This window comes from Bombina bombina, chromosome 1 (genome assembly GCF_027579735.1).
Source record: "Bombina bombina isolate aBomBom1 chromosome 1, aBomBom1.pri, whole genome shotgun sequence".
In the NCBI taxonomy this organism is placed as follows: Eukaryota; Metazoa; Chordata; class Amphibia; order Anura; family Bombinatoridae; genus Bombina; species Bombina bombina.
In genome coordinates this window covers 354,807,268-354,821,992 of record NC_069499.1, presented here as the reverse complement: position 1 = coordinate 354,821,992, position 14,725 = coordinate 354,807,268, and the positions used below count along the sequence as shown (strand labels likewise).

General features: G+C 35.5%; 1 protein-coding gene across 8 annotated transcripts in view; it reads left to right on the top strand.

Moving 5' to 3' along the window:
* OBSL1 (obscurin like cytoskeletal adaptor 1) overlaps positions 1-14,725 on the top strand; it is a 320,332-nt gene that overhangs the window by 169,114 nt on the left and 136,493 nt on the right. For all 8 annotated transcript variants that reach the window (XM_053698211.1, XM_053698216.1, XM_053698210.1 and 5 more), the window contains one exon: positions 6,477-6,746. In XM_053698211.1, the coding sequence (XP_053554186.1) occupies positions 6,477-6,746 (270 nt within the window). The remainder of the gene's footprint in view (positions 1-6,476; positions 6,747-14,725) is intronic.

The following is a 14,725-nucleotide window of genomic DNA, read 5'->3' as shown; positions in this document are numbered from 1 at the left end:
TCAGATATATATTTAAATATCTCTTTATGTGCAGAACATTGGATTATGAAATATGTAATATTATCTTCTTAAATTGCGGTTTTAAATAACCGCAAACTTGTGTGGGCAACTTGTGGGTTTAGATTTTTTTTAACTTTTTCATCTCCATTGAAGCATATGGGGGAATGCGAATTAGTGTGCAACTTCTCAACGTCTATTTGTTACTGCGATGTTATAAACGCGAAATCTCAAACTTTTTACTTTCAACTCGTAATATCTTTCAGCGCAATTTTTTTTACTTCTAACGTTTTTAATGCTCGAACGAAAGTGCTAACTCCACTTGTAATCTGGCCCATTATCTATTATTTGAAACTGCAACACATTAGGGACTAGATTATAATTGTCGCAGTAATTTTTTTGTAATTGCAAAAACTCTGCTAGAATTAAGCTTTTTGCGCTAGTCAGGTTGGCTCGTATTACAAAAAAAAATATTTTGTGCTAGCGGTAACCGAAATTGCGCTTAAAGGGACAATGTACCCCAAAAATTTTTTTTGTGATTCAGATTGAGCATGAAATTTTAAGCAACTTTATAATTTACTCCTATTATCAAATTTTCTTCATTCTCTTGGTATCTTTATTTGAAATGCAAGAATGTAAGTTTAGATGCCGGCCCATTTTTGGTGAACAACCTGGGTTGTCCTTGCTGATTGGTGGATAAATTCATCCACCAATAAAAAAGTGCTGTCCAGAGTACTTAAACCAAAAAGAAGCTTAAATTGATAATAGGAGTAAATTAGAAAGTTGCTTAAAATTGCATGCTCTTTCTGAATTACAAAAGAAAAAATTTGGGTTCGGTGTCCCTTTAAAGTTGAAATTCAAAAATCACGATTGTGTTTTCGCATTCCCCCATAGAAGTCAATGGAGCAAAAAAAGTTGAAAAAAACCACCCACGCTCTCATGCAAACACAATGACATATTCGCAATAGCGCTAACCCAACATGAAAATATTAATATTTCATATTCCAATGTTCTTTAACATTTTTTTTTTGTAATATGCGCATACCTGATCGCATACTATAATATGCGCAAAAATGACCGTATACTGTAATATGCGCATACCCGACGTGAAAAATATGTATACATATATATTAATGTATTTATACAGTATGTGTATATATGTCTGGAAATACATAAATACACATAATAATACATTAATACATATCTATACATATGTAGACACACACACACACACATATATATATATATATATATATAAAACACACTCTGCATATCCGCATCTCCGGACCAAAAAAGAAGAAAGGAAAAAAATATCACAAACTTTATTCTGGAAAATGCGTTAAAATCTTTTGCATGTAAAAGCATGAGAATTCGGTTACAAGCCTGTAGCTAAGTACAAACAACAACAGCCAAACATGTTTCGGGCCTAATGTCTGCCCTTGTTCACTGCATGATATATATACATACAAATACATCTTTAGACATATATTTGTATGTATCTCAATGTTAAAGCCCTTCGTCGGCTTTTTTTTCTAACACCCTTAACACTCATATCTTTAAGCCCTTATAACTTTTTAATGCAATATTTTTTTGAATAATTTTTATTAGACAGTGTTATTATGAGTGTAACTTTACTTTGTAATGTATTTTTAAAGTGTTTTGTGCAACTTTTTAATTTTGTTAACCGCTGCTCTTAGATCGCGGTAAAGATTCTTGCAAAAATCAAGATTGCGCTAGTGATATCGCATTTTCGCTCCACTTGTAATATCAGCGCAATTAAAAATGCTTGCGAAAAGACGATATCGCTTGCGCAAAACTGTTTGCGCCTCACTTGCAATCTAGCCCTTAATTTTTGGCAGTGCCCATCCTCATCTCAGGTGAAGCAAATTGCATTTTGGAGTGCTTGATAACACTTCCTTTTAAGCATATATATTGTCACGATTAAATCTTGGTGGTAGTTTGTGGCATCTTCTTGATTCCTGACCTTGTTGCTGTAGTTGTAGTTGCTGTGGGTACTAATTGGACCTTTTTCAATTTGTATTACTTTTTATTTTTTGGGGGTGTCTTGTATATTTGCCTGCACACTTTGTTGTTCTTTCTGTCCTTGTCCCCTCTCTGCTGATGTAAACTTATGTCTACTTGCCCTCACTCTCTCACTCACACTCAAGGACGCACACTCATGCACACTCATGCACACGCAAGCACACACACACATACTCCTTTATCTCCCCAACCTCTCAATTCTGCAGTTCTATATGTGTGCTGTAAATGTATCATATACTGTATGTATGTCTAATGTATAGAAAGGATGTACTGAAAAAAAGAAAACAAAAAAATACACAAACACTTTTTTGTTCTCTGGAGCTCTAGCCTGTTTACAATGATTAACTTAGGTTTATAAGTTACAACAATGTATAATTTTTTAATGACATATTGGCTTTCCATTTGCTGATTATGGGCTAGATTACAAGTTGAGCAATATTTGCGCTCAACTTAGTAATACCAGATGTGCGCTGCTATTACAAGTGAGGCGCAATGCAAACGCGACTTCACGCTCGCATTGCATGGAAGCATTGCACTCACAAGAGCATGTTTCCATAGGCTACAATGGGAGTCTAGTTCTAGCGCAGCCAAGGGAGTCGCGCAGCAATTGGCAGCAAATTGTAAATATATATGTATATGAATATTACATATATATTTAAGCATTAATATGTGTATATACACATATTAACACACAAATATGTATATATTCATATACATACTGTATATATTAACAGAGAGAACATAGTTCCGATAGACCGCAATGTAAAGGCACTTTAGCCAACTTTAGCACCCAAAATCTGCCTAGTGCAGCGGTTTTTCATTAAAAAAATGCTAAAAAAAATGCTAAAAAAAAGTTTATAAAAAAACTATAATAAACTTTATTTTGGGGGTAATTAGGACACTTTTAGAAAATTAACCAGAGATCTGATCTCTGGTTAATTTTCTGAGCACTAATTGCTGCCATGAGCTTGCAGTAGCAATAACCAGCCACTTGTAATGGCTGGTTAATTAATGCGCACCCGTAAACGGGCACATTTGCTATATTTACAGGCGTGCAATAAATTAGCGCTCCACTTATAACCTAGCCCTATACCCTGCATTTCTGATTGTTCTAGTTGAGTAGACTAGGCTACATGATATCTGACCAGAGCTTTTATAAGATAAGACATCCTCAATTATCATGTACTGTAGGTTCGCTAAACGGAAAACTACTATTTTAATTTTATTTTAAAATGTTCAACCTTCTATATCAGGGAGGGTCATAGGGAGCAAAGTGAGCCTTTACTAATACATTGATTTAACTCTCCTTACTGCATAACAGAGGGGTGTATAAGAGTACAAAATACTTCTAACTGATAGCTAATGGTAAGCAAAGGGCTTGAAGCTACCTCTTTTGAATAGTGTATATTTATAAAGTTAATTTTTGTTACTATTTTAGCATGTAACAGTTTTGCACCTCCAGATTTTACAGTCTAGAAACACCCCTGGCTGAATGATATTAAAATGTAATTAAACTGAAGGGAACTTCCAGACGGCGGCCATGATAGGTCAGAAGATTGCTTGCTGCTCCAGCTTTCATAGCTAGTCTTCATAAAATCTACTTTCTCTCATTGGGTGTTGATCTACATAATATGCTTTACAGATGAAGATGCATTTTTGAGTTGTTATTTCCAGGACTGGTGTCAGCAGTCAGCTTCAGTCTTCCGGAGACCATAAAAGGATTGGGGCCTACTAATCAACCCCCAGCAGAGCACCTTTGGGTCTCTGTCATTATGTATAGTGAGTAGTGCGCTACACAACCCTGTTATAACATTTACCATAAACACCTGCCACTAATATCTGCCTAAAGTACCTGTGGTGATGACAAACTATAGTTTAAGGTAGATCAGAGACTTGCTGGATCCCTATCAGACAGCATGTATTGTATGTATTGATACCTTGCATGCTGCTTTTCACCCCTTCTCGCGGGATGATGATATTAATCATACAGATGTGCCCTATGGATGTGGCGGTGCTTTTGGGCCCCATCAACTGTCAGTTACCTCTATGAGTGCTTACATTTATTTATTTATTTATTTTTTATTTATAAAATATTTTACCAGGAAGGATACATTGAGATTTCTCTAGTTTTCAAGTATGTCCTGGGATAAATAGTCCTGAAAGCTGATTGCAAGGTTCATGTGAGATAGAAGGGCCCATTAAGTTATCCTCTGTAGGAAGCAAATGCGAGTTTGAGATCATAACCGATCCCAATGAGTCTTATGAGTGCTTCATTGTAAAAGTAGGAGACTTTGAATTGGCCGTTTTACCTCATGGGAAAGACTCCCGAAACGTCGCATTTGTTTGTACCTCAATAAATTTCTTCATTTTTCTATGAACTTTTGGTGCTACTTTACTATATTGATATATTGGAGAGGAAAGCAGTCCCCTCTATACCACTGGTCACCAAAGAACCCTATTAAGGGGAAAAAGGAGCTAAGGTGCTGTTTGTGTATTGTTTGTTGCCGTTTTACCTCATGGCTATGATGCACATAGCTGAGATTTACATTGATTCTCTTATATATTATAGTACCTGGATAGTTTCTAGAAATAGTCTCATAGTAAGAGATACTCTGGACTTGTCACTACCTTGGCTCAGGTTTGTTAGTCTGTTAGGGTTGTTTATTGCTCTTTAATATTTGTGTTTTACTATACTCTTGTTTGTTTTTATCACAGTATATATTTAGTTATTGCTCTTTGTGTCTCTTCTGTTTAACATGTCTTATTTTGCTGCATATGTGTCTATACTTATATATAAGGGCTACTGAGACGGCATACTGAGACTTTAACATTGAGATACATACATATACATGTCTAAAGATGTATATATATGTGTGTGTGTATATATATATATATATATATATATATACAGTATATGTCTATATATGTTTGTACATATGTATTTATATGTGTATATATGTATTTACAGACAGATAAACACATAAATACATATGTACACATATATAGACATATATAGAAGTACATTGGAGCCCTTTTACTGTAAAGTAGATGAAAACATGTAAAAATGTGTATTTACTGTAAATATTCTGTTCTGTACATAGCAGAATATGTTCTATGTATTTCTAAATATATATTCCTAAATAGGTATAAATTAGGGTTGCTAGTATCGGTATCGGTACCGATACCAAGTATTTGCATGAGTACTTGTACTCGTGCAAATAAACCGATACCTCCACTTCCTACCCATATGCTATCTTGTGGCATTTTTTCAAACTGCATGTTCCCATTTCATTTTAAACTGGAGTGGAGACTAAAATAAAATAAAAATTGTTTACTACTGTTCTGCCAATACAAATTGCTGTTATTTGTATTATTGTAGGAGAGATCACTGTACCTCGTTCAGACAAACCTCTGAAGTACTGGGCAGTTAATAAACAGATTTCCAGCTCTGGCTAAAATAGCCCAAAAATATATTTCTGCCCCATGCAGTATGGTGGAAAGTGAAAGACTGTTCAACTTAAAGTTGAACCTCCATACAAATGTCAGCTTGATGTTATATAACAGCCCTACAACCCAATTGTATCACCCCTTTAAATGTAATATTTTATTGTAATATTTTTTATTTATAAACATGTTCAGTGAACTTTGTGACAAATAAAACTTATTTTTTCATAATGTCTTTTGAATTACAGTCCTTTATAATTATAAAGAAGGAATCTTAAATAATTAGTCTGTATTGTGCTTGGTAAACTGTCATATGACAGTAAAAAAAAAAGTATCGGTAATTGGTATCGGCGAGTATTTGAAAACAAGTATCGGTACTTGTACTCGGTCATAAAAAAATGGTATCGGTGCAACCCTAGTATAAATATATATTGTACCAAAAAAAAAATTAAATATAGAAATATTTATTTATGGATGAATAGAAAATATTCTTCTATGTGAAGAACATTGAAATGTGAAATATTCATATTTTCCTGTTGGTTTAGCACACATTAGAATATGTGATAGTTTTGCGCGAGTAGGGTGTTTATTTTCCACTTTTTTTGCTCCATTGACTGCTATGGGGGAATACGTTAATGTGCACCTAATATTTTTAGATTGGCTTTTTGAGCTCATCAGGTTAGCACACAAGCGAAAATTGTTTACCTTTAACTCTTAATTTGAGTGCAACCCGATGCGCACAAAAAGCTTACTTCTAGCGCAGTTAAAACTCAAGCAGAAGGGTTAATTAGGGCTCCATTTGTAATGTGGCCCATAATAAGTTTATGAAGGATATAGCTTTTATACGCATATATGCACAAATGATATTTTTAGGCAATGCCAAAAAACGAAACATTTCCAAAAGCAAAATCATCAGTGTCTGACTTGTGGAACTTTCTTATTGAATGTAATTATTAAATAATTACTCTGTTGCTATATTTGTGTCCCCCTAGATCCACCTGTAAAGATTGTGAATACAAGTGATACTACAGAAGAGGTTGTGAGTGGAGAGCAGGTGGTTCTGAGCTGCGAGGTTTCAAGAGACAATTCTCAGGTCCGTTGGTACAAAGATGGAGAACGAGTAGAAGAGAACAAGCGTATAAAGCTGGAGTCAGATGGGAAGCACCGCAGGCTGATTATAATCTGCACAGAAATCCAGGACTCTGGAGAATATGTTTGTGATGTGGGGGAGGACTCTGCATTTTACAATGTAACAGTGAAAGGTTTGTGGAGATCATTGTAGTTTTGTAGAACAAAAATAGAAGAAAAAGATCTTATAGCCAAATAAGGGTTAGATTACAAGTGGAGCGGTAGTTTGCACTTGCATTCGAGTGTTAAAGTAATTTTTTTGTGCTTGGGGATTTGTACTCGTATTAATGTAAAAAGTTTGGGGCGCTCGTGTTTGCAAAGTCACGGTAACTAATAGACTTTAAAAAGTCTCAAACGCAAAATTGCATTCCCCCATAGACTTCAATGGAGCGGCCACGGAAAAGTAGGTTAAACTCAATCATGGTTACTTAAAAGCACAACATAAGAAGATATCGCATATTTCATAGTCCAATATTCTGCACATAGCAGAATATGTTCCATTTATTCTATTCTATTTATTATTAAAGAGATATTTAAATATATATATGATGGATTTATACACAAATATATATATATATATATATATATATATATAAATATACATGATTATATAGGTATATATATATATATATATACAGATATATATAGAATTATCTATTGAAAAATACTTAGAGCTCGATGATATATTCTTTGCCAGCTCAAACCTTCTTTTTCTCGCTGACACTCGCAGGGCTGCCCCGGTGCAATGATCGTAAAAAAGGGTCAGTCACTGCGAGTTGGGAGATGGCTCCTAGTAAAAGTAATGAAGCTCGCTGGATAGGGAAACTTCACTCCTTAGTGCGAAGTTAGCAGGGAGCAGGGGGAGCACTTTAAAATTAAAATCATGCAGCCAATATAAATCACATTATGCTGCTTTCTGCTTATAGCATCTTACATTCGCCTATATTTTAGTATGCATTTGTTTTTCTATTTGGGTTATAAGTGTTCGTATTGTTTTGACAAAAGCTCGCCACCTTTTAGTTGGCGAGAAAAAAACTGTGATATCTGCAGTGCGAAAATCTTTATAGAATTACGCTGGGATTAGTGAGACATTGTAATATACGCCCATGGAACGCCCATGTTCAGCCCATTTTACGAAAAAACAATTACGCTTTGCATTTTGTATTTATAAATTCAAATTTCTGTGTGAATTTTGCACGTCCAGTGTACTACAATTACGATTTACGCTGTGAATATTTAATTTGATTTATTCCTGTGAAAATTACAAACTAATTTTACGTTTTTGTTAACACACAATTTTTGGTGAAGAATTTTGTTACGATTTTTGATGTACCTTAACAATGCACATATAAATACATATGTATACACACACACACATATATATATGTATATATATATATATATATATATATATATATATATATATAAAAACACATATTTAGACATGTATATACAGGTATATCTCTATGTTAAAGCCCTTGCATTTTTTTTCCAAACACCTGAGACCTCATATCTTTGAGCCTTTTTTTGTATGCAAATTTATTTTTTAAATCATTTTTATCAGACAGTGTTATTTTGAGTGTAACTGTACTGTTAAATGACATTTTGATGTGTTTTGTGCAACTTTTGCTATCTTGCGTAACAGTTAACCAGAGCTCTGAGGTGGCAGTAAACATTCTAGCGTAAATCGCAACTGCGCTCATGCGTTCACATTTCTTTCAACTTGTAATACGAGCAGAATTAAACTTGCACGCAAACAGCCGCAAAAAACAGATAACGCTCCACTCATAATCTATCCCTAAGAACATATCAGCATGTGACTGTGGCCTAACATGTATTTTACTCATGAAAATACAGATTCTCATCTAAAATATTGTGTGGAGTTTAGAGACCAATTGGGTCCATTTGAGAAGGGTTGGATAGACATGGGTGGATATGGGCTGTCTGCATCTATGTTGTCGCTATCAGTCAACCTGGTCGGAGAAGTCAGAGGGGATTTTCAAACGTCACTTTATAGTTAGCGTATTAAGTCATCAGACTGCTTCTTAACTATCTACTGCAAGCTCGCAGAATCTTACATGAAGCCACATAACTCTAGAACTATGTAAATTAACTAGAAACTGCTAATGTGGACTTCTATGGATACACATGCAAAAACAAAGATTTTGGGCCAGATTAAAAAAGGCACACAAATTTTTTTATGCTTGTGTGCAAACATGAGTCAAGGTAAACATTTTTCCTGTAGTATATCAGTCTGATTCGGCCTATTACAGTCAGTCCAGTGCTGAAATACCAGGCAATTCCTTTTTGAACAAGGAACACAGCAACCCCAGACGATCGTTTCGGCCTTCATTGGGCCTCATCAGTGAGGTGTAGCCATATTTCTCTAAGTACACTGAGCAAGGAGTCCACATCTGGTTTCCCCTTTTTCCAATAGGGAGACTAAATACACACAGAGAGAAGCACACTCCAGGAATGAACAACTGGCTCAATAACATTGTTAGCCTATTCTATGGCAATTTACCACCTGGGTGCAGCTTCCTTTAGCCCAGTAATGCTTTTCACAGAGTAGAACTTTCCTGTAGTATATCAGTCTGATCCCGCCTATCAGTCCAGCGCCGAAATACCAGGCAATTCCTCTTTGATTAAGGAACACAGCAACCTCAGACAATCGTTTCGGCCTTCATTGGGCCTTGTCAGTGAGGTGTAGCCATATTCCTCCAAGCACACTGAGCAAGGAGTCCACATCTGGTTTCTCCTTTTTCCGATAAATACACACAGAGAGAAGCACACTCAAGGAATGAACAGTTTGCACTCTAGAGTAAACGCATTTACTTTCAACTTGTAATATGAGAGCAAGTTAGCATAGTCGTGATATTGGTTATAACGACCCGCGCTAACAATAGCATGCCACTTCCCTGTGATGGCACATAAGGTCCAAAAGGTTCATTGAGTCTGTACATATTTCCTTGTAAAGTTTAAGCTTATTTAAATCTTATTATAGGCTAGTGCAGTGATTAAGAACCTATGGCATGCGTAACTGCAAATCAGAGCAGGAGCTCCTGCCTGAAGCTACACATGGAAGTAAATGGGGGAGGAAGAGGGCTCCCGGAGCAGCAGTAGAAGGGTGAGGGTCAGATCCCTGCGCTACAGAAAACTCTTTGGCACGGGAGAGGGAGGGTTGGGACCCTACACTACATAAATAGTCCGGTTGGAGGGGGAGGTGGGTCCCTACTCTTCACAAAAATAATAAAATAGCTGATTGCTTGAAGGGGGTAAGTGGGAAGGGTCTCTACACTACAGAAAATAAAACTAAATAAATAAGAAAAATAATAAAGGCCCCAAACTGTTACTGACAGCCAGTATGGAGGTGACCAGTTGGAGGGAGAGGTTTGGGAGGTATGTAGGAGGGTGTGGAGAGATCCCTGTACTACAGAAAATAAAATAAAAAAATAAATAATTTTACAAAAGCCCTAAACTCTATACTGGTATACTGGCTACCAGTACCTAAAATAGTGGAGACCAGTGGGAGGGAAGAGATCTGTTTGGGAGGGATCATTTAGGGTAATCCCTACACTACAGCAAATATTACCCTTAATGGCTAACTGATATCCCCTTTTGATAACAGGAATGTCAAATGCGTGGTGAACAGCTGCATTTTGCAGCCTTTTAATTACCAAAAAACAATGGCCAAGCCATGCATATTTGCAATTTCTGAATAAAGGGGATCTTAGGGAAGCTTTTGCAACAATTTGTCTTATGACTGCAATAGTTGTATGTAAATAATTTCAGTGAGAAACTCACATTTTTTTTGTTGTGATAGAATGTTTTTTAAAAAAATTCTGTTGTACTTAGGACAAGCTTTTCTCTGAAATTCCTCTTAGTAAAGGGGTTAATAACCATTAATAGCAATTACTGATCAGCTGATTATTTTACATGTGCTCCAGTTCAGATGCCCTAAAAATCTGTCCTGTTTTTACCCTGAGGCATGGGATTAAGAAAAACTGCAGTATAGAGCAGTATACATATTTTACTAGCATTTTACAGCTGTAAAAGTAGATCATTTTGGTTATTTTCTTAGGATTGTATAACAGTGGCTTTCTATATAAAAGTCAAGCTTTCATTAGTTTCCTATCTTAAACAGACCATGAGTAACACAATTTTTTTGTAGGGAATCATAATTATTATTTTTAAGGTCAGTTATCTTTAATTAGAAGGACAGTAAATACCTTGAGATAAAATATTTATTTATGCATAATGAAACTACTAATATATTTTCTTTATTTTTGTTGCCCCTTTTAATCTAATTTAGCTCTGAAAATCGAGCAATTTCTAATTCACAGAACTTGAATTGCACCCTGCTAACTTATCAATACCAACCCTGCTACATATACTGTATGTATTTAAGTGGCTTTATGAGATAACAACTACAAAACAATGTACTCTATACCAGTGATTTTTAACCTTTTTTTTGCCGTGGCACACTTTTTTACATTAAAAAATCCTGTGGCACACCACCATCCCAAAATTTAAAAAAAATCACACATTGTAGCCTAATACAGCATATATATATACACATACACACAAACACACACATATTGTATGTATTGTGCTGTTATGCCATGCCTCCTACAAACTACCCCTGCACTGGGAGTAAAAAACAAGCAAAGTTTAAAAAATATGTCACACTGTTGTCAGTCTGCCGTGGCACACCTGAGGATCTCTCACGGCACACTAGTGTGCCACGGCACACTGGTTGAAAAACACTGCTCTATACTAACATTATAGCTGGGGACTAAAGCTTAGGCTGGCTCCTCCAAGTAAAGCATATGGTATTTAGAGGTATTAGCTGTTGAAGAGTCATCTTAATTATAAGATTTTTCTGCATTTTATAATGCATGAACACTTTGCTGCCATTGTACTTCAATAGTCAAACTCAAACCATGGCTTGCCCTATTTAAAGGGGCCATTCTGGACTTGTTACTGGGGGAAACACAGCAGGAGCTCTCCTAGACAAATTATGCAAGCAAAACTGACATTGAAATAAAGAGGCTTATTGAAGGAATAAGTAATAAAGAGACTTTACTTTTTGGAAAGGCGGTAGCCTGGGCAGTACAATAAAACTGCTATGGTAGGCACATATTGCATAAAAAAAAAAAAAGATTGATCCTATTTGGACTAGGATACATACATAGCGACGTTAGCACACCATAGCACTAACATTTTTACGCTCCACTTGTTATCTAGGCCTTCATGTTACAAAGGTATTTACTTTCCCTTTATGATCTACATCCACCATACTGGTTTTCTTCAGTAGATTTAAATCTTGGAAGTGGAGACTTTTCTAAACTGAAGTGAAAGAGACGTATTAACAGATATAAAAATAATGCTCAGTAACTTAAATGGACAGTAAACACTTTGAGATGGTGATATAAAAGTTTAATGTTGTGTAGTTAAAAAAATATACATACTTTTATTATTTATTGTGGGTTTTCCAAATGGGACAAATCAAAAGTGTACCCTGCTTCACAAGCCTAACCCTGCCACCTATCTAATTTAATTGATAATTAAAATAAGATAACAAACAGAAAAACAATGGCTATTTTGTTAACAAAATGGCGTGGCTAGCTGTGTCTACTCCATTAACAAGTTTGGATTGGCTAGGTTACAATAGATAGCACCGGGCCTCACACAAAGAATAACTTAAAATCTGGTGTTACAAGTGGATGGTTAAATATTGTAAGCAAAGCATCTTAGCATGGCCAAAATGTTTGTACTGCAGCCTATACTTTGAGTTCAGGGAGTGCTATAAGCAGGCTCATTGTGCTTATATAAGTGGAGGTTTAAAGGGACATGAAACCCCAAAAAATTATTTTATGATTCAGATAGAGAATACAATTTTAAACAACTTTCTAATTTACTCCTATTATCTAATTTGTTTCATTCTCTTGTTATCATTTGTTGAAGGAGCAGCAATGCACTAATAGTTTCTAACTGAACACATGGGTGAGCCAATCACAATCGATATATATATGCAGCCATCAATCAACAGCTAGAACCTAGGTTCTCTGATGCTCATGAGCTTGCCTAGGTAAACCTTTCAGAAAAGGATAACAAGAGAAGAAAGCAAATTCAATTATAGAAGTAAATTGGAAAGTTGTTTAAAATTGTATTCTCTATCTGAATCATGAAAGAAAAAAATTGGGTTTCATGCTCAAGCTTAATTCAAAATACTGCTATAAAATATATCGCTTTTTGAGACCTGAAGTAAACCATTAATATTAATAATATATCACAGAACTACATGAACAACTCCACTACTTAGGTTGTGCACCATCAGCTTAGTGCTTGAGCGCATATCTGACATGAATTATGCTACATTCTCCCATGCAGTAATTAGAACACCCTAGACTGGCCCAATGAAACACAAATAGCGCTGTTGAACAATAATACCGCTCAAGTTAAATCAATAGCTCTCTTATTCTTGCTCTCATATTTAAAGTTAGAAGTACAAAGGTAACACTTGAGCACTGGGTGTCGGATAATGCTGCTGTTCTAAATCCCCTCGACAGATAGATAGATATAGGGCTAGATTTATTAAAGCTGAGGCGTACAGGGGCGTGTATACGCGCCCCTGTATGCCTCAGCTCGCCTGTGGCGGGGTGAAATTATCCGCAGGTATTCGCCATTGCACACAAGCGCAATTTTGCGCTTGCGTGCAATCCCGCCCCCTGCCCGCGCACAGCCAATCACGCGCGGACAGGAGCTGTCAATCTCCTCGGTCTCACTAGACCGAGTAGATTGAATTTCACCACATTAGAGATGGCGAAGAGGTTAGGGAAGCGGCGGTCTGGTGACCGCTGCTTGATAAATGACGGCGAGCAAGTTCTTGTGAGAACTTGCAGCTGTAGGGCTTTAATAAATCTAGCCCATAATATTTTTACTAAGTGAAGAACAAAACTATTTCAACCATTTAAATATTTTATATTAAAAAGTGATGTTATTGTTTTAAAGGGATTATGTTATATGACAAGGTGTTGGACTGGAAAGGGCTCAAAGGTGTATATGTATTTGTATGGATTTGTAAGCGAGCACATATGCAGTATACATACATACATCCACATATATACATTCACACATACAAATCCATACACATACATATACACCTTTGAGCCCATCCCAGTCCAACACCTGACCATAGACCATATCCCTTTAAAACACTTTTTTATACATTTATTTCAATAATAAATTTATATATATATGTAATATAGTTTACATCTGTTTATGTATACTATTATTCTATCCCTAATGCTCAAGCACAACACATAACTCACAACTAATTTGAGCTCTATTCATTGTGCTGGCCCATGATAATAATATCTCACCCTGCTATCCTGGGTCATTATCGCTTGAGTGCTAAAAATAACTTTGGACCTGTAATATGAACACACAAAATAGAAGTGCTATTAACTGTACTTGCGTGATGGTAATGCACAATAGTTCTAATATTTTTGTGCTCCACTTGTAATTTAGGCCATAGTATATACATTTATTGTGAAACTGCAGAAAAATCTCTTAATTACAAAATGCTTACTGTCCCTGTAAGGCTTGCTTTAAAATGTAAAAGGAAAATATAAGGAAAATAAAAGAATTTGTTTATATTTGTATGGTATATATCAGCCAATGAGTACTGCATTGCAAAACACCAACATTACTTCAGACTAGGAATTACTAGTTTTGAAATTTCTTTCTCTAACTAGATATTCGTCATTTCAGCTGTAAAACTATCTAATGTTCTAGAATTAATGAATGAAAGACATTTATGACCAAATAAAAATCAGATCATATGTGTCTCTTTGATCTACTTTTTGGCTTTAAATATGCTACTGAACCATTTGAAGAATCTTTACTCATCATTATATAATCTTATTCTTAAAAAAAGTTAAATCTTTCAGTCAAAGAACCATATCTTATGTTCTATAGTAGAACATAAGACATAAGTAGACATAAGTAGAACTCTGGATGTTATTTATTGTTTCCATGTAAACCATACTAAAGACTAGAAGACTATTTTTCATATCTCATAGAAAAGGCTTGTCTCCAGTAATGGTGT